The sequence below is a fragment of the Schistocerca serialis genome, chromosome 3 (genome assembly GCF_023864345.2).
Source record: "Schistocerca serialis cubense isolate TAMUIC-IGC-003099 chromosome 3, iqSchSeri2.2, whole genome shotgun sequence".
NCBI lineage: Eukaryota > Metazoa > Arthropoda > Insecta > Orthoptera > Acrididae > Schistocerca > Schistocerca serialis.
In genome coordinates this window covers 883794604-883815241 of record NC_064640.1, presented here as the reverse complement: position 1 = coordinate 883815241, position 20638 = coordinate 883794604, and the positions used below count along the sequence as shown (strand labels likewise).

Here is a 20638-nt window from a genome sequence, read left to right as displayed (position 1 = left end):
CAACCTCTCGATGTACTACAACATCCCCCGCAAAAAGCTTCAGTGAACTTCCGATGTTATCCACAAGGTCATTTATATATATTGTGAATAGCAACGGTGCTACGACACTCCCCTGCGGCACACCTGAAATAACTCTTACTTCGGAACACTTCTCTCCATTGATAATGACATGCTGCGCTCTGTTATCTAGGAACTCTTCAGTCCAATCACACAGTCGGTCTGATAGTCCATATGCTCTTACCTTGTTCATTAAACGACTGTGGGTAACTGTATCAAACGCCTTGCGGAAGTCAAGAAACACGGCATCTACCTGGGAACCCGTGTCTATGGCCCTCTGACTCTCGTGGACGAATAGCGCGAGCTGGGTTTCACACGATCGTCTTTTTCGAAACCCATGCTGATTCCTACAGAGTAGATTTCTAGTCTCCAGAAAAGTCATTATACTCGAACATAATACGTGTTCCAAACTTCTACAACTGATCGACGTTAGAGATATAGGTCTATAGTTCTGCACATCTGTTCGACGTCCCTTCTTGAAAACGGGGATGACCTGTGCCCTTTTCCAATATTTTAGAACGCAACGCTCTTCTAGAGACCTACTGTACACCGTTGCAAGAAGGGGGGCAAGTTCCTTCTCGTACTCTGTGTAAAATCGAACTGGTATCCCATCAGGTCCAGCGGCCTTTCCTGTTTTGAGGGATTTTAATTGTTTTTCTATCCCTCTTTCATCTATTTCGATATCTATCATTTTGTCATCTGTGCGACAATCTAGAGAAGGAACTACAGTGCTGACTTCCTTCGTGAAACAGCTTTGGAAAAAGACATTTAGTATTTCGGCCTTCAGTCTGTCATCCTCTGTTTCAGTACCGTTTGGGTCACAGAGTGTCTGGACATTTTGTTTTGATCCACCCACCGCTTTGACATAACACCAAAATTTCTTAGGATTTTCTGACAAGTCAGTACATAGAACTTTACTTTAGAATTCATTGAATGCCTCTCGCATAGCCCTCCACACACTACATTTCGCTTCGTGTAATTTTTGTTTGCCTGCAAGGCTTTGGCTATGTTACCAGTAATTAAGGCTTTATTCCGGTCCATTCACGTAAGGGGCGCAGGAAGAATGATTGTTTAAATGCCTCTGTGCATGTTGTAATTATATGTATCTTGTCCTCACGATCCCTATGGGAGCGATATGTATGAGGCTGTAGTATATTCCTGGAGTCATTATTCAACTTTCTATGTTGACTTTCTCCATAGAGTTTACGTGTATTTCCTTAGCATTCTAGCAATAAACCGATGTCCGCTACCTGCTTTACCCTCGAATGAGCTTATATGATCGTTCCATTTCATGTTCAAAAATGATTCAAATGGCTCTGAGCACTATGGGACTCAACTTCTGAGGTCTTCAGTCCCCTAGAGCTTAGAACTACTTAAGCCTAACTAACCTAGGGACATCAAACACATCCATGCCCGAGGCAGGATTCGAACGTGCGACCGTAGCGGTCTCGCGGCTCCAGACTGTAGCGCCTAGAACCGCACGGCCACTCCGGCCAGCCCATTTCATGTCCCTATAAAATGTTACATCCAGGTATTTGTTTGCGTTTACTGAGACCAGTTGTGACTCACTGACATTATAATCACAGGATATTATGCTTTTCTTCGTTTTGTGCAATGCACAATTTTACATTTCTGAATATTCAAAGCAATTTGCCAACCTTTGCACCGCTTTGAAATCTTATCAAGATGTGACTGAATATTTGTGCTCTTTTTTTCAGACATACTTCATTACAGATAACAGCACCATCTGCGAAAAGTCTGAGGTTACTATTAGCATTGTCCGCAAGGTCATTAATATATGACATGAATAGCAAGGGACCCAACACACTTCCTTGGGGGACACCAGAAGTTATCTCTACATCAGTCGATGGCTCTCCATTCAGGATAAGTTGCTGCGTCCTCCCTACCAACAGACCTTCAATCTAGTCACAAAAATCGCTTGATACCCCATTCGATTGTACTTTTGATAATAAGCGTAGATTTGGTACAGGGCAGTTGTTTTTCGGAAATAGCGAAATATTGCATGTACCTGGCTACCTTGTTCCATGGTTTCCAGTTATGTTCTGTGAGAAAGGTGCGAGTTGAGTTTCACATGATCAATGTTTTAGAAATCCGTGGTGGTTGGCATGGAGGAGGTCATTCTATTCTCTTCAAGATACCTCAAAATGTTTGAACTCAGAGATGTTCAACAAATGGGTATCAAGGATATTGGAAAGTAATTCTGTGGATCCCTTCGGCTACCCTTCTGGTATACAGGTATGATCTGTGCTTTCTTCCAGCTACTAGGAACGGTTTCTTGTTCGAGGGATCAACGATCAATTATAGCTAACTAGTATATGGTGTGTTGATTTTCATAAACTTACTTGATATTTCATAACACCCATGGAAACCTTTACTCTTTAATGATTTAACAATACATTCACTTCCATCTTTGCTTTTTTCCTTTGGCTGAATGTGATGTATTTATCCCGGAACCTCTACATCTACATCTATATAGTTACTCTACAATTCACACTTAAGTGCCTGGCAGAGGGTTCATCGAACCACTTTCATACTCTTTTTCTACCACTCCACTCTCGAATAGCGCGTGGGAAAAAGGAACACCTAAATCTTTCCGTTCGAGCTCTGATTTCTCTTATTTTATTATGATGATCATTTCTCCCTACGTAGGTGAGTGCCAACAAAATATTTACGCATTCGGAAGAGAAAGTTGGTGGATGAAATTTCGTAAATAGATCTCGCCACAAAGAAAACCGCCTTTGTTTCAGTGACTACCACCCCAACTCGCGTATCATACCAGTGACACTCTCACCTCTATTGCGTGATAACACGAAACGAGCTGCCCTTCTTTGCACTTTTTCGATGTCCTCCGTCAATCCTACCTGGTAAGGATCCCATACCGAGCAGCAATATTCCAGCAGAGGACGGACAAGTGTAATGCAGGCTGTCTCTTTAGTGGGTTTGTCGCATCTTCTAAGTGTTCTGCCAACAAAGAGCAGTCTTTGTTTCGCCTTCCCCACAATATTATCTATGTGGTATTTCCAATTTAAGCTGCACGTAATTGTAATTCCTAGGTATTTAGTCGAATTGACAGCCCTTAGATTTGTGCGATTTATCGTATACCCAAAATTTATCGGATTTCTATTAGTATCCATGTGGATGACCTCGCACTTTTCTCTGTTTAGTGCTAATGGCCATTTTTTGCAAAAAATGTTCAAATGTGTGTGAAATCTTATGGGACTTAACTGATAAGGTCATCAGTCCCTAAGCTTACACACTACTTAACCTAAACTATCCTAAGGACAAACACAGACACCCATGCCCGAGGGAGGACTCGAACCTCCACCGGGACCAGCCGCACAGTCCATGACTGCAGCGCCTAAGACCGCTCGGCGAATCCCGCGCGGCCACTTTTTGCACCGGACAGAAATTCTCTCTAGATAACTTTGTAGTTGGAATTGATCGTCTGATGATTTTACTAGACGGTAAATTACAGCGTCATCTGCAAACAATCTAAGGGGGCTGCTCAGATTGTTACCTAGATCATTTATATAAATCAGGAACAGCAGAGGGCCTATGACACTACCTTGCGGAACACCAGATATCACTTCTGTTCTACTCAATGATTTACCGTCTATCACTACGAACTGTGACCTCTCTGGGAGGAAATCACGAATCCAGTGACACAACTGAGACGATACTCCATATGCACGCAATTTGATTAATAGTCGCTTGTGAGGAACGGTATCAAAAGCCTTCTGGAAATCTAGGAATATGGAATCGATCTGAGATCCCCTGTCGACAGTACTCATTACTTCATTGGAATAAAGAGCTAGCTGCGTTGCACAAGAACAATATTTTCTGAATCCGTGTTGTTTATGTATCAATAAGTCATTTTCTTCAAGGTGAATCATAATGCTCGAGTACAGTATATGCTCTAAAATCCTACTGCAAATTGAGGTCAGTGATATGGGTCTGTAATTCAATGGGTTACTCCTATTTCCTTTCTTGAATACTGGTGTGACCTGTGTTACTTTCCAGTCTTTAGGAACAGACCTTTCGGGAAGTGAGCGGTTGTACGTGATTGCTAACAAAGGCGCTATTATGTCTGGATACTCTGAGAGGAACCTGATTGGTATACCATCTGGACCGGAAGACTTGCCTTTCTTAAGTGATTTGAGTTGTTTCGCAACACCTAAGATATCTACTTTTAGGTCACTCATGCTAACAGCTGTTCTGGTTTCGAATTCTGGAATATTTACTTCGTCTTCTTTCGTGAAGGAATTACGGAATACTGTATTTAGTAACTCCGCTTTAGTGGCACCATCATCAATAACACTTCCATCACTATCGCGCAGTGACGGTATTGACAGTTTTTTTCCACTGGTGTACTTTACATACGACCAGAATCTATTTGGGTTTTCCACCATATTTTGATACAGTATTTCATTGTGGAAACTATTAAAAGCATCTCGCATTGACGTCCGCACTAAATTTCGAGCTTCCGCGAAACTTAGCCAGTCTTGGGGATTTTGTTGTCTTCTGAATTTGGCATGCTTTTTTCGTTGCTTCTGCAACAGTGTTCTGACGTGTTTTGTGTACCATGGTGGATCAGTCCCGTTTCTTATTAACATATGCGGTATGAATCTATCTACTTCTGTCGATACTACATCTTTGAATTTGAGCCATATCTGGTCTACACTTAAATAATTAGCTTGTAAGGAATGGAGACTCTCTCTTAGGAAGGCATCAAGCGAATTTTTATCTGCTGTTTTAAATAGATATATTTTGCGTTTATTTTTAGTGGTTTTGGTTGATATGGTTTTGAGTCTCGCTACAGTGACCTTGTGTTTACTAACCCCTGTATCCGTCATGACGCTCTATATTAGATCGGGTTTATTTGTGGCTAAGAAGTCAAGTGTGTTTTCGCAACCATTTACAATTCGTGTGGGCTCATGAACTAATTGTTCAAAGTCATTCTCAGAGAAAGCATTTAGTACAATTTCGGAAGATGTTTTCTGTCTACCACCGACTTTGAACATGTATTTTCGGCAACAAATCGACAGTAGATTGAAGTCTCCACCAATTATAACTGTGTGAGTGGGGTACTTATTTGTAATGAGATTCAAGTTTTCTTTGAAGCTTTCAGCTATTATATCATCTGAATCGGGGGGTCGGTAGAAGGAGCCAATTATTATTTTGGTACGGCTGTTGAGTATAACCTCTACCCATAGTAATTCGCAGGAACTATCTATTACAACTTCACTACAAGATAAACTACTACCAACAGACACAACCACACCACCACCTACTTTATTTAATCTATCCTTTCTGAACACGGTTTGTGCCTCTGTAAAAATTTCGACAGAAATTATCTCCGGCCTTAGCCAGCTTTCTGTTCCTATAACGATTTCAGCTTCAGTGCTTTCTATCAGCGCTTGAAACTTTGGTACTTTTCCAACACAGCTACGACAGTTTACAACTACAACACCGACTGTTGCTTGGTCGATTCTCGTCGTTTCTTTGCCTTGTACCCTTTGAGACTGGAGCCCTTTTTGATCTTTTCCGAGACTGTCTAACCTAAAAAACCGCCCAGTCCACGCCACACAGCCCCTGCTACCCGTGTAGCCGCCTCCTGTGTGTAGTGGACACCTGACCTATTTAGCGGAACCCGAAACCACACCACCCTATAACGTAAATCGAGGAATCTGCAGCCTACACGGTCGCAGAACCGTCTGAGCCTCTGATTCAGACCCTCCACTCGGCTCTGTAACAAAGGTCAGCAACTGGTCCTGTCGACGATGCTGCAGATGGTGAGCTCTGCCTTCATCTCGCTAGCAAGACTGGCAGTCTTCACCAACTCAGATAGCCGCCGGAAACCAGAGAGAATCTCTTCCGATCCATAGCGACACACGTCATTAGTGCCGACATGAGCCACCACCTGTAGTTGGCTGCACCCTGCACATGAGCTTTAAGAGTTCTGCATGTTTCCCTGTGTCAAAAAAATTTTTATTTAACATGTCAACAACTGACAGGAAGTGATCACTAAATATTATTCACAACTGTGGTAGATCAATAATAGTTTCATTCTCATACAAAACAAATGCAATATGTTGAGTACTTTACTCTCCCTGCTACCTCTTTAACAATTAACCATAGAGTTTCTTTAATTTTGCTGTGGAAGCTTTCGTTTCTCTTAGTGTAATGCATTGATTTAGCTTGCCTGATGACACTCTTCAACGCTTTGCAGTATTGTCTGTAGTGAAATTATGTTATCAGGTTCCGACTGTGCTTCGTATTATCCCGTTTCCTCCTGCATGATATTCTTAAGCCATTATTTATCCAAATAGGTTGCTTAGCAGTATTGCTTATCTGCTTGCAGTTTTTTTCCTGTATTATAGTTATCTTTCATGGTGTCTGCGCTGTAAACCTTTTGCCAAGTTTACACGTCGAGATGGGCTTTAAATGTGTGCAGCGCAATGGGACGCACATATCTTAATCTTTTATTTGCTAGTTGGAAATATAGCTGCGGTTGTTTCCTTTCAGTATTACTATCTTGTATCATGATCTGAGATATGCCACTTTTCTCTTACACAATGCATTCTTAAAAGCTTTTAGAAAAACTGGCAGAAAAGAAATTAGACAGCAGAAGCCAGTATTATTTGTTTCTTCCTTTTTATAAAGTGATTTCACGAATAAGTATTTAAGACTAGCAGGAAATTAGAGAATAGGCTACCCTCGTTTTTCAAGTCATGTACATATAACAGAGACTTTAAATTACAAATACTGTGAGTTAAATTGTAAAACATCATATCCATGGATACGATTTCACAGTCATAAAATAAGCATTTCAGATGACATCAGTAAGTATATGCGGAATTTACATAAATATAACAGCAAGTACTCATTATGTCTGATTTAAAATATTTTTAAAGTACATAACGATCCACTTATGCTCTCACCATAAATATTTCGGGACCCGTTTAAAATATAGTACTTTTGTTTTCAGCCAGATGAATTATAAAAAATTCCTCACTATACGATTTATATCCTCTTCTCATAGTGACATTAATTGCAAAAATACTGGTGTAAATTTCAGTTTTTCGGATATAAGTATAGTAACTTCTGCTGCCAATATCGAAGTTACAAAAGAAACGAATTCAACGGCGTCTGACTCTTCAGAATACTATTACTAATTTCGAAGCAATTACAATATTTAGAACTTAGGATTTTATCTGTTTTGACCATGAAACCGGTAGCTATCCCACGTGGAAGTTAGTGGTTTCATACCCATATAAGGAAATGAGTCACGTCGGATAAGAAGAAAATGGTGTTGGCTCTGAGCACTATGGGACTTAACTTCTAAGGTCATCAGTCCCCTAGAACTTAGAACTATTTAAACCTAACTAACCTAAGGACATCACACACATCCATGCCCGAGGCAGGATTCGAACCTGCGACCGCAGCAGTCGCGCGGTTCCAGACTGTAGCGCCTTTAACCGCTTGGCCACTCCGGCCGGCAGAAAATGGTGTTGCACCTCCACGATTGCAGTATAAAAGGTACACAGAGGAAATGTAGCTTTCATGGAAGCCTTGGACGCTCTTTAGCGCCGCGAGTATTTAGGAGCGTTGTTCTTCAACGTTTCCAGACCATTCGGCAGTATATGACATGGCGGCCTCTCGTTCAAATTACTTGAGAATGGCTTGCCGGCGTCATATGACGGCTATACCCATTCCTATATTGAGGGCATGACCTTCCATGTGCGAGCTGGACAGTCTACAGTTCGTCGTATCTGTGCTGGCGTACCACAGGGCTCGATCCTTGGACCGTGCACTATCGAAACAACTCACGTACCTAAGAATGACCGTATAAAGCTCGCGCTGTACGCTGATGATACAGTGAACGAAAGCCGTAGTATTAAATTTAACGTTCAAGAAATCGTACACACATGAGAATCGTACAAACATTCCGTCATTTGACCATAGGACAGATTCCCGTGTGGACGACATAGTAATAAACATTCCTGGCGTAGAGAAACAACTGAAAGATCTAAAAGCAAATAAATCATCAAGTCCGGGTTCCGTTCGATTTTACAAAGAGACTCTACGGCATTGGTCCCTTAAACAGCTTGCATTTATCGTGAATCTCTCGCCCAGCGTAAAGTCCCAAGCGGCTGGAAAAATGCGCAGGTGACTCCAGTACATAAGAAGGGTAAAAGAACGGACCCCCAAAATTACAGGCCAACATCCCGAACTTCTGTTTGTCGCAGAATCCTTGAACATATTCTCAGTTGAAATATAGAGTTTCTTGAGACTGAGAAGCTTATGTCCACGAATCAGCATTGTTTTAGAAAGCATCGCTCGTGCGAAACTCCGCTTGCCCTTTTCGCACACAATATACTGAGAACTATGGATGAAGGGCAACAGGCAGGTTTTGTTTTCTACATTTTCCGGAAAGCATTTGACATAGTGCTCATTGCCGGCTGTTAATGAAGGTACGGGCACATGGATTAAGTTCACAGATGTGTGAGTGGCTCGATGACTTTTTAAGTTATCGAACCCAGTATGTTGTCTTCGACGGCCAGTGTTCACCAGAGACAAGGGCATAGTCAGGAGCGCCCAGGAAAGTGTGATACGTATATAAGTAAATGATTTGGTGGGTAGCAACCTGCGGTTGTTTGCTGATGACACTGTGGTGTACGGTAAGGTGTCGAAATTGAATGACTGTACACCTCATGGCCCAACGTTCCGTCCCGTCATGTATAGAAAAAGGTGTATAGAAAGGCCACACATACTGACCGTTATCTGCATAAAGATTCAAACCACCGCCCTAGACAAAATAGAAGTGTAATAAAAACCTTGGTAGACAGGGAAAAATTTGTGAACCTGTTTATTTAAAAGATGAGATTGGACATCTACGGCCAACTTTCGTGAAGAATGGCTATTCTAGCAAGGATATACCTGGTGATCAAAAAGTCAGTATAAATTTGAAAACTGAATAAATCACGGGATAATGTAAATAGAGAGGTTCAAATTGACACACGTGCTCGGAATGACATGGGGTTTTATTAGAACCATAAAAATACAAAAGTTCAAAAAACGTCCGACAGATGGCGCTTCATCTGATCAGAATAGCAATAATTAGCATAACAAAGTAAGACAAAGAAAAGATGATGTTCTTTACAGGAACTGCTCAATATATCCACCATCATTCCTCAACAATAGCTGTAGTCGAAGAATAATGTTGTGAACAGCACTGTAAAGCATGTCCGGAGTTATGGTGAGGCACTGGCGTCGGATATTGTCTTTCAGCATCCCTAGAGATGTCGGTCGATCACGATACACTTGCGACTTCAGGTAACCCCAAAGCCAATAATCCCACGGACTGAGGTCTGGGAGGCCAAGCATGACGAAAATGGCGGCTGAGCACACGATCATCACCAAACGACGCGCGCAAAAGATCTTTCACGCGTCTGATAATACAGCTTCACTAAAAGCGCCTTTTCAGGTAAAAACAACATGCTGTGACTGCTGGGCATCTGATTCTCTCTCTCATTACAGCTCCTTTTATCCGCGATTGTCATGAGCAGTCACTAACGTTTTGCTGTCCAGCGCCATCTGTCGGACATTTTGTGAGCTTTGTTTTTTTTTCTTGTTCTAATAAAACCTCATGTCATTCCAAGCATGTGTGTCAATTTTTACCTCTCTATCTACATTATTCCGTGGTTTATTAAGTTTTCAAATTTATACTGACTTTTTGGTCACTCGGTAGATCGAGCACTTCACTCGAGGCAGAGAATCAGAAGCAACGACGAACAACAGTCGCCCGACGGCAAGGTTTTTCTTCCGTTCATTAGTAAGGTCACAGATCGCACTGGGAAAGTGTTAAGCAAGTACGGGGTGGAATCTATTTTCAGACTAACCAGGCAAATAACACTTTGCCTACACCGGGGGTATATAAAATTCCTTGTAGTTGTGGGCAGGTTTATATCGGTGTTGTACACTGTGGGCGTCCCGAACTGTAGCGTCTGGACACGTTTCCTGTCTCCTGGAATCGTTGCCATAATCGTGAGATCACACTTTGTGGCATACGGAGGGCCCGTGCAACGACCTGCTGTGTTTGACCAGCCTCCAGTCGCCCTAGTATTCTACCCCTCATAACGTCATCAATACGTGTTCTTTGAGCCATTTTCAACACACAGTCACCATTAGCACGTCTGAAAATGTCTGCACACTTACTTGCTGCACCGTACTCTGACATGCATTAACACACCTCTGCGTATGTGGACTGCTGCCGGCGCCACCGTGCGACGACCGCAGGTCAAAGGCACCGCATGGTCATACCCCGAGGTGATTTAAACTCGCGAACCGCCCACAAGAGCGTTGTTTCACCATGTATCAGCATTATCCTTAATTTATGTGCATGAGTGTAGTTAAGTCACACACCGCCATGTTACACGCTACAATATGGAGCCATCTAGCGGCAGAGGGTTGCAACTTGCGTCAGCGATACGGGAAAGTCGATTGAGTAATATGCATGAGATGTAATGCTTCAAATGGTTGGTTCAAATGGCTCTGAGCACTATGGGACTTAACATCTATGGTCATCGGTCCCCTAGAAATTAGAACTACTTAAACCTAACTAACCTAAGGACATCACACAACACCCAGCCATCACGAGGCAGAGAAAATCCCTGACCCCGCCGGGAATCGAACCCGGGAACCCGGGCGTGGGAAGCGAGAACGCTACCGCACGACAACGAGCTGCGGGCTGTAATGCTTGAACCGATATTGAAAATAGAATAAAAAATCCAGAGGCATTACTTATCAGCACGCCCTCGTATCATTCATGTCATCTTCATGTTTGTAACAGTCCTGGAACTTTCTTATTAATGCAATACAACCATGTCTGCAATATTCTATCTTATTTACATACAGTGTGGTCAGAAACCGTCTGGAAAGCTTGTAAGGATGTTGCAGGTTATGTTATGCTGAGAAACAGTCGTTAAGTAAAAATTCGATATATTGCGCCATTTCCGATTTAATTAGCATTGAAGTTAGCCCATCAGGTCGCTGCACTCGAAAATCGAAGAAGCCTGCCAGAGCCTGTGCTGTCAGACATGTCATTCCCTTGGTTTCCTAAAACCCAACAAGAGAGCGATGCAAAAATTGGACATGGAACGATAGTAAGCACCGAATCCGAGCTAATGGCTAAGCGATCTCGTGCGCCATCATATACGCTGTGAGAAACTGACATTAATTTTATTTAGCAGGCTGTTTGTATTTGCATGCCCAACGACCTGATTGGCTAATTTCAATGCTAATTAAATCAGAAACTGAGGAACGTATAGAATTTTTTCTTAACAGTCATCTCTCCTCTCAGCATAACCTACCCTGCAACAACCTTAAAAACTTTTCACACTGTTTCTGACGCCGCTGTTTGAGCTGCTCACTGCTGAGTGAGCATTCTCAGCAGTGAGTTTATTCGATTTTGTGAAGTCTGTCTCATGAAAAAGTGAAGGATGAAATTGCTGCGATTACAATTTGGTTGAGTTTTGGCGAAGCCTGCGATGTGAACGTGATATCTTAACTGTGGTGGCACACCGACATATAGCGTGCCCCAAGGCCTAGTTAAGGCTGAAAGGGATAGTTCGATGTGAATTCAAATTCAAATGGCTCTGAGCACTATGGGACTTAACTTGTGAGGTCATCAGTTCCCTTGAACTTAGAACTATTTAAACCTAACTAACCTAAGGACATCACACACATCCATGCCCGAGGCAGGATTCGAACCTGCGAGGTTCCATACTGTAGCGCCTAGAAACCCCTCGGCCACCCCGGCCGGCTTCGATGTGAGTGGCAAAGCGGTATCGAAGTCATCATTTAGATTCATTTATATTCTTAATTATAGAAACAATGTTCAAAAATATGGTGACAGAGTGTATAATAGAATCATAGTAGCAAAGAGCTAATTTACTTGATTATATGACTACCTTTCAATCACTTATCAGATTCTAAAGTACAAGCGCCTAAACAACTATATCATGGTCATAATTACGCAGTTTCCGTAATGACTCTGAGCTCCGTTACATACTCATCAGTTTTCTGATTAAGCTGATAACCTCGACCAGAGTACGTGCTACAAATCAGCCAGTCATACGACTAATAATTCGTAGTCATATTCGTTAGATTCATCATCTCTTGACTGTTGCCTTCGATTCAAATCTATAGCTGTACTAGGGATCATTCTGTCGTCACGCCGAGATTTATCACACTCGAATTTTGTTTCTTAACGTATTTCCGTCCTCTGCACTCTATTGGGTATTGATAGCTTTTATAACTATTTACAAAGCTTTGGCCAACTGACAAGTGACTTCACTTCTGCCAAAAGGCAAGTTACAGAGGTACGGAACTGGATGGATTTTGTTACAGACTCAAATGTCTTCCTTATGACGTCATGAAGGTTACCCAATAAGCGCACAGTGCTGATGTACAGCCTGACAGCAGCCAGACTCAACTAACGGTCTTCCCTGCACCGCTGCCCCCTATCAACATCGCAGGCAAACCCGTCCCACGGAGTGTCACGGTGCTGTATCTTGCTGTAATGCTAGATCACCGTCTAACTTGCAGCCAACACATCCGAGACGTCAAGAATAAAATCATCGGTCGGCTCAGCAGTTGTACCCATCGCTGAATCTATCTTCCACCCTAATGCTGCAGTTTGATAACGCACTGGATAGAGTGCTGCTCATCCCTATACTGGAATGTGCAACTCTCATGAGAGGTCCTGCGCAGTACGGTTGGCTCTGCACCTACCGAGGACCTTTCTGCAGGCTCTGCTGCATAAAATTGCTAAATTCCCACGTCTAAGGGACCGTTCCAGAGCGGCTGCCCGCATCTTCTGCGAGAAAATGCGACGGTCGCACAACACGACAATTTGTAATCAATCAAAGAACTAAAGTAAACATGAAAAGTAAAACTGAAAGCTTGATGTTTTTTTACAATGTAATGCTATTGAAGATACATCAAAGATACATCAATTAAATATGTGTCAGTATCATTTTCAATAACGGCATAAATGGCTAGTTTTCTAAGCTTGATATTTTTCTAAGTGGCCCCTCACAAAAGGGTTAAAAACAAATGTCCTAATGCTATATGTCAGGCAGACCTTTTACTGTAAGGAACTTGTCCCTATATTATTGGTGTGTTAAAAACAATGGCCTTCAAACTATGACGTCACTCTCAGTGCACCTGAGAGGAGTCGGGCCATAATATTATAGCAGACTTGTAAATAACGGCGAGAAATCAAAAATATCCAAGAAGGAATGTTTCTACAGATAGTTGTTGTTGTTGTTGTTGTTGTGGTCTTCAGTACTGAAAGTGGTTTGATGCAGCTCTCCATGCTACTCTATCCTGTGCAAGCTTCTTCATCTCCCAGTACCTACTGCAACCTACATCCTTCTGAATCTGCCTAGTGTATTCATCTCTTGGTGTCCCTCTATAATTTTTACCCTCCACGCTACCCTCCAAATCTTCAACCTTCAAATCTATAGCTGTACTAGGGATCATTCTGTCGTCACGCCGAGATTTATCACACTCGAATTTTGTTTCTTAACGTATTTCCGTCCTCTGCACTCTATTGGGTATTGATAGCTTTTATAACTATTTACAAAGCTTTGGCCAACTGACAAGTGACTTCACTTCTGCCAAAAGGCAAGTTACAGAGGTACGGAACTGGATGGATTTTGTTACAGACTCAAATGTCTTCCTTATGACGTCATGAAGGTTACCCAATAAGCGCACAGTGCTGATGTACAGCCTGACAGCAGCCAGACTCAACTAACGGTCTTCCCTGCACCATTGGTGATCCCTTGATGCCTCAGAACATGTCCTACCAACCGATCCCTTCTTCCAATCAAATTGTGCCACAAACTCCTCTTCTCCCCAATCCTATTCAGTACCTCCTCATTAGTTATGTGATCTACCCATCTAATCTTCAGCATTCTTCTGTAGCACCACATTTCGAAAGCTTCTATTCTCTTCTTGTCCAAACTATTTATCGTCCGTGTTTCACTCCCGTACATGGCTACACTCCATACAAATACTTTCAGAAACGACTTCCTGACACTTAAATCTATACTCGATGTTAACAAATTTCTCTTCTTCAGAAACGCTTTCCATGCCATTGCCAGTCTACATTTTATATCCTCTATACTTCGACCATCGTCAGTTATTTTGCTCCCCAAATAGCAAACCTCCTTTACTACTTTAAGTGTCTCATTTCCTAATCTAATCCCCCCAGCATCACCCAACTTAATTCGGCTACATTCCATTATCCTCGTTTTGCTGTACATCGCTAAATTAAGCTAATGTCTCACATTTGTGCAGCCATCACTACTAGCATCGGACAGGAACACTAAGACATCTTTATTAGAAACAAGTAAAAAAGCAGCGAGAGTATCTTCCATGGTCCCCGATGTGTATTCTAAGTGCTCAGTGCCACACCATGACTGGCTGCTGCCGCCCAGACTATAATCTTTCCACAAGAAGCACCGAGGTCCGGTGTGCCGGCCAGTCTGAGGATGGTTTTTAAGGCGGTTTTCCTCTGTCTCTCCCTAGGCGAATGCGGGCTGGTTCCCCTTATTCCGCCATAGTGCACTATGTCGGCGATTGCTGGGCAAACACTTTCTACACGTACGCGTATACCATAATTACTCTACCATGCTAACTTTGAGGCTACACACGTCTGGTGTGAGACGTTCTCGGGGAGTCCACTGGGGACCAAACCGCACAATAACCTGACTTCGATGTGGGGCGCGGTGGGGTGAGTGGACTGCTATAGCCTGTTGTGGGGTTGTGTACCAATGAGAGCTGCGGCGGGGACGAAGACTCTCCGTCGTTTCCAGGTCCCCAGTTGAATACAATACAAAGCCTAGGGACTGATGACTTCAGCAGTTTGGTCCCATAGTCCTTACCTCTAATTTCCAATGTTTCCAAGATCCCTAATTTTAAATAAGTAATTGAATTTCTAAATAACCTCCGCACAAATACAGAAAAATGGGACACCATAAACCAATTACCACACACAACAGTGCGAAGGTCACGTGTAACATATAGGAGATGCATCAGATTTAAATTGAAACAAATCTCCCACATTATGCCTGATAGTCCCCTTTCAGTGTTTTGATTCTCGCCGTTAACAAATGCGCCATGATAACTACTGTCTTTGCGATGTACACCACCTTTCGTCTTCCAAATTTTGAAACGCAATTTGCTTCGGTACGAGATTTTCTCCGTTCAGGGACTGGGTGTTCTGTTGTCCTAATCATCGTCGCCGAAGTGGCGTCAAATCGAAAGACTTGTACACTGCGAACGGTGTACCTGACGGGAGGACCCCGTCACATGACATTTACACTTTTACTGTGTATGTATCTTATTCTCTGAAATTAGAGAAAAGCCCAGCACTTGCCCAAACGAGCGTGTGAAACCGCCTAAAACCCACGCCCGGACTGGCTAGTGTACCAGACCACAATCGTTAATACGTCGTTTGGATTTGATCTGGATGTGAATCACCTCGACGGTTCGCGAGCTAGGGCAGCGCACGTTACGCTACACAAGCAAATCAGCAGGTTGGAATACCACTACTTTCCTAACTGCCCGTGCAAAATAACGAAGAACATGTGTTATAACTCAGCTTACTTGTGAGATAACTCTCGAAATACTAGCATCAGACATCCAGAACATGAACATCAATTTAGGATATTTTCACCTGCAGCTAAATACCTCAAAGTCTCTAACAATCTGACATCAGCCAGTACTGCCTCACGATAGTTGATGTCTGAGTTTCTTATCATTGGCATGATTTGTCCAGCAAGTACCTAAAACCTTCTCAGCTCGTACGTGTAAAAATGTTTAACGAAGCTTCGTAGCCATTCATCAGCTTCCAAGAAAATCATTCCGAGGTTCTTGACCTCCAACGAATAACTCTCCACCATCTTGGTTTCTTCTTTTCTTTTCTTTCTGTTTCTCAAGGTTGTGACCAAGAAGGTAACTGCTGCAACCGTTTGCAAAGGCTGCAGTATTTCGGTGTTACTTCAATAGAGTTTGTGTATTGTGTGTTAACCCGGGGACCTAGAAACGACGGAGAGGCTTCGTCTCGCCGTATCCCTCAGTGGTTCACAACCCCACAACAGGCCACGGCTGCAGTTAACAGCTTTGAGATTTCAAAATGGCTTCGCTGATGGAACCTTCAGACGAGTCCAGAATCGATTTACATGAATTTAGGAGAAAGAAAAAATGGTTCAAATGGCTCTGAGCACTGTGGGACTTAACATCTGAGGTCACCAGTCCCCTAGAACTCAGAACTACTTAAACCTAACTAACCTAAGGACATCACACACATCCATGCCCGAGGCAGGATTCGAACCTGGGACCGTAGCGGTCGCGCGGTTCCAGACTGAAGCGCCTACAACCGCTCGGCAACACCGTCCGGCTTTTCAATTCATCCCAGGAATGTTTGATAGGGTTCATGTCTGGAGAACATGCTGGCCACTCTAGTCGAGCGATGTCGTTATCCTGAAGGAAGTCATTCACAAGATGTGCACGATGGGGCTCGAATTGTCGTCCATGAACACGAATGCCTCGCCAATATTCTGCCGATATGGTTGCACTATCGGTCGGAGGATGGCATTCACGTATCGTACAGCCGTTACGGCGCCGTCCATGACCACCAGCGGCGTACGTCGGGCCCACATAATGTCACCCCAAAACAGCAGCGAATCTCCACCTTCCTGCACTCGCTGGACAGTGCGTCTAAAGCGTTCAGCCTCAACGGATTGCCTCCAAACACGTCTCCGACCATCGTCTGGTTGAAGGCATATGCGACACTCATTGGTGAAGAGAACGTGATGAAAATCCTGAGCGGTCCATTCGGCATGTTGCTGGGCCCATCTGTACCGCGCTGCATGGTATCGTGGTTGCAAAGATGGACCTCGCCATGGACGTCGGGTGTGAAGTTGCGCTACATGCAGCCTATCGTGTACAGTTTGATTCGTAACACGACGTCCGGTGGCTGCACGAAAAGCATTATTGAATATGGTGGCGTTGCTGCCATGGTTCCTCCGAACCATAATCCGTAGGTAGCTGTCATCCACTGCATTAGTAGCCCTCGAGCGGTCTAAGCGAGGCATGTCATCGCCAGTTCCTGTCTCTCTGTATCTCCTCCATGTCCAAACAACATCGCTTTGGTTCACTCGGAGACGCCTGGATATTTCCCTCGTTGAGAGCCCTTACTGGCAACAAAGTAACAGTGCGGACGCGATCGAACCGCGGTATTGACCGTCTAGGCATGGTTGAACTACAGACAACACGAGCCGTGTACCTCCTTCGTGATGGAATAACTGCAATCATTGAAATATTGGTGCAGGTGAGGAAACAAATAATTTTACAACATGTCCAAGATGATATTCCTGTCACAGTTTTCTCTGCAAGAACGAAAGGTCCATAAACTTTGCAAATAGGAATGGCACAAAACACATTCAGTTTCGGTGAGCAACTTCCACGTTCTGGAACGACGCCAGAATTTAGTGACCTCCAAATTTTTATTATATGGCTGTTTACTTCACCCGATAGATAAAACGCCGATTCGCCCGAAAAGATGCGTCGTTAAGAAAATGTGTCCTCTTCCATATCCTGGAGAACCCAAATGCAAAATTCGTACCTTCTGTTACGGCCGCTGACACACAGATACCACAGTAATAGCAACTCGCTGTGCTTTATATGTAGGCGTCGTTCGAGAACGCACCACGCCGTTGTTTGGGGAAGCTGAAGCTCTTTGCCTGCCTATGTTGTGGACTTCCGAGGGCTCCGTGTGAACGTATCTCTGATATGCTCGATGTTTTGATCAGACGTGAGTGGCCGGCCAGTGCCCTTCCCTCTGCATATGCAACCATCTTCCACGAATTTTGTATGCCAGTCATAAATCTACTTCTCCAGAGGCGGCTTCTTTCTAAATCGACGGCGGAATCCACGCTGCACTCGAACTTCACGCAAATTTCAACAAATAAAGTAATTTCTCTGGCGGTGTAGTCGCCAAGTTGCTACAAACAACAACGCAGGTGTGTCTAAACTTTGAATCTTCCTCTATCCAGGGACGTGCGTAATGTGTTACTGCCTTTGTAGTTCGTCTGTAATAAACAACTGAGATCTGGTCTTCCTTTTTGAATCACCAGACACCACATTCTATTCTTCAGAGAATGTTAAAATGTTTCTCGCAGTCACATCATTGACTTTACTGTATCAAAAATGCTGTAAAGCCGTGCCGTTCTGAAAGAGGAATATTAAATCAACTCCAACTTCTTTGAGTTTCTCTGTGAACATAACGTTATCGAAACATGTTCAATTACAACATTACGTTGATATATCTAGTGAAAAACGGCATTTATCATAATTGACTATGTACATAGCGACAGGAACCTTGTTACAGCTATGTGACAATACATTTTCAGTTCAGTTACAATTAATGATGCCCAGATTGTTTAATAGAGTTTCAACACATTCACAACTACTCAAACGCTTATAAGGTTGTAATTATGCCATTGTTGTGGTCTTCAGTCCAGAGACTGGTTTGATGCAGCTCTCCATGCTACTCTATCCTGTGCAAGCTTCTTCATCTCGCAGTACCTACTGCAACAAATGGTTCAAATGGCTCTGAGCACTATGGGACTCAACTGCTGAGGTCATTAGTCCCCTAGAACTTAGCACTAGTTAAACCTAACTAACCTAAGGACATCACACACATCCATGCCCGAGGCAGGATTCGAACCTGCGACCGTAGCGGTCACGCGGTTCCAGAATGTAGCGCCCAGAACCGCACGGCCACACCGGCCGACTACAGAATTACAATGTTATCAGCGAACCTCAAAGTTCGCATTTCTTGTCCATGGATTTTAATGCCTACTCCGAGTTTTTCTTTTGTTTCCTATACTACTTGCTCAATATACAGATTGAATAACATCGGGGATACTCCCTTCCCAACCACTGCTTCCCTATCATGCCCTTCGACTCTTATAACTGCCATCTGGTTTCTATACAAATTCTAAGGAGCCTTTCGCTCCCTGTATTTTACCCCTGCCACCCTTAGAATTTGAAAGGGAGTATTCCAGACAACATTGTCAAAAGCTTTCCCTAAGTCTACAAATGCTAGAGACGTAGGTTTGCCTTTCCTTAATCTATTTTCTAAGATAAGTCGTAGGGTCAGTATTGCCTCACGTCTTCAAACATTTCTACGGAATCCAAACTGATCTTCCCCGAGGTCGGCTTCTGCTAGTTTTTCCATTCGTCTGTAAAGAATTCGCGTTACTATTTTGCAGCTGTGACTTATTAAACTGATAGTTCGGTAATTTTCACATCTGTCAAGACCTGCTTTCTTTGGGATTGGAATTATTATATTCTTCTTGAAGTCCGAGGGTATTTCGCCTATCTCATACATCTTGCTCCCCAGATGGTAGAGTTTTGTCAGGACTGGCTCTCCCAAGGCCGTCAGTAGTTCCAGTTTGTCTACTCCCGGGACCTTGTTTCTACTCAGGTCTTTCAGTGCTCTGTCAAACGCTTCGCGCAGTATCGTATCTCCTATTTCATCTTCATCTACATCGTCCTCCATTTCTATAATATTGTCCTCAAGAACATCGCCCTTGTATAGACCCTCTATATACTCCTTCCACCTTTCTGCTTTCCCTTCTTTGCTTAGAACTGGGTTTCCATCTGAGCTCTTGATAATCATACAAGTGGCTCTCTTTTCTCCAAAGGTCTCTTTAATTTTCCTGTAGGCATTATCTATCTTACCCCTAGTGAGATAAGGCTCCACATCCTTACATTTGTCCTCTAGCCATTCCTCCTTAGCCATTTTGCACTTCCTGTCGATCTCATTTTTGAGACGTTTGTATTCCGTTCTGTCTGCTTCATTTACTGCGTTTTTATATTTTCTCCTTTCATCAGTTAAATTCAATATTTCTTCTGTTACCCAAGGATTTCTACTAGCCCTCGTCTTTTTACCTACTTGATCCTCTGCTGCCTTCACTACTTCATCCCTCAGAGCCACCCATTCTTGTTCTACTGTATTTCTTTCCCCCATTCTTGTCAATTGTTCCTTTATGCTCTCCCTGAAACTATGTACAACCTCTGGTTTAGTCAGTTTGTCCAGGTCCCATCTCCTTAAATTCCCACCTTTTCCCAGTTTCCTCAGTTTTAATCTACGGTTCATTACCCATAGATTATGGTCAGAGTCCACATCTGCCCTGGAAATGTCTTACAATTTAAAATCTGGTTCCTAAATCTCTGTCTTACCATTATATAATCTATCTGATACCTTCTAGTATCTCCAGGATTCTTCCATGTATACAACCTTCTTTTATGATTCTTGAACCAAGTGTTAGCTATGATTAAGTCATGCTCTGTGCAAAATTCCACCAGACGGCTTCCTCTTTCATTTCTTACCCCCAATCCATATTCACCTACTATGTTTCCTTCTCTCCCTTTTCCTACTCTCGAATTCCAGTCACCCATGACTATTAAATTTTCGTCT

General features: G+C 43.1%; 1 protein-coding gene across 1 annotated transcript in view; it reads right to left on the bottom strand.

The window, feature by feature from the left end:
* LOC126471297 (translation initiation factor IF-2-like) overlaps nt 1–13626 on the bottom strand; it is a 197779-nt gene extending 184153 nt beyond the window's left edge. The window contains exon 1 of the mRNA XM_050099417.1: nt 13569–13626. Within this exon, the coding sequence (XP_049955374.1) occupies nt 13569–13626 (58 nt within the window). The remainder of the gene's footprint in view (nt 1–13568) is intronic.
* Nucleotides 13627–20638: the final 7012 nt, after the last annotated feature.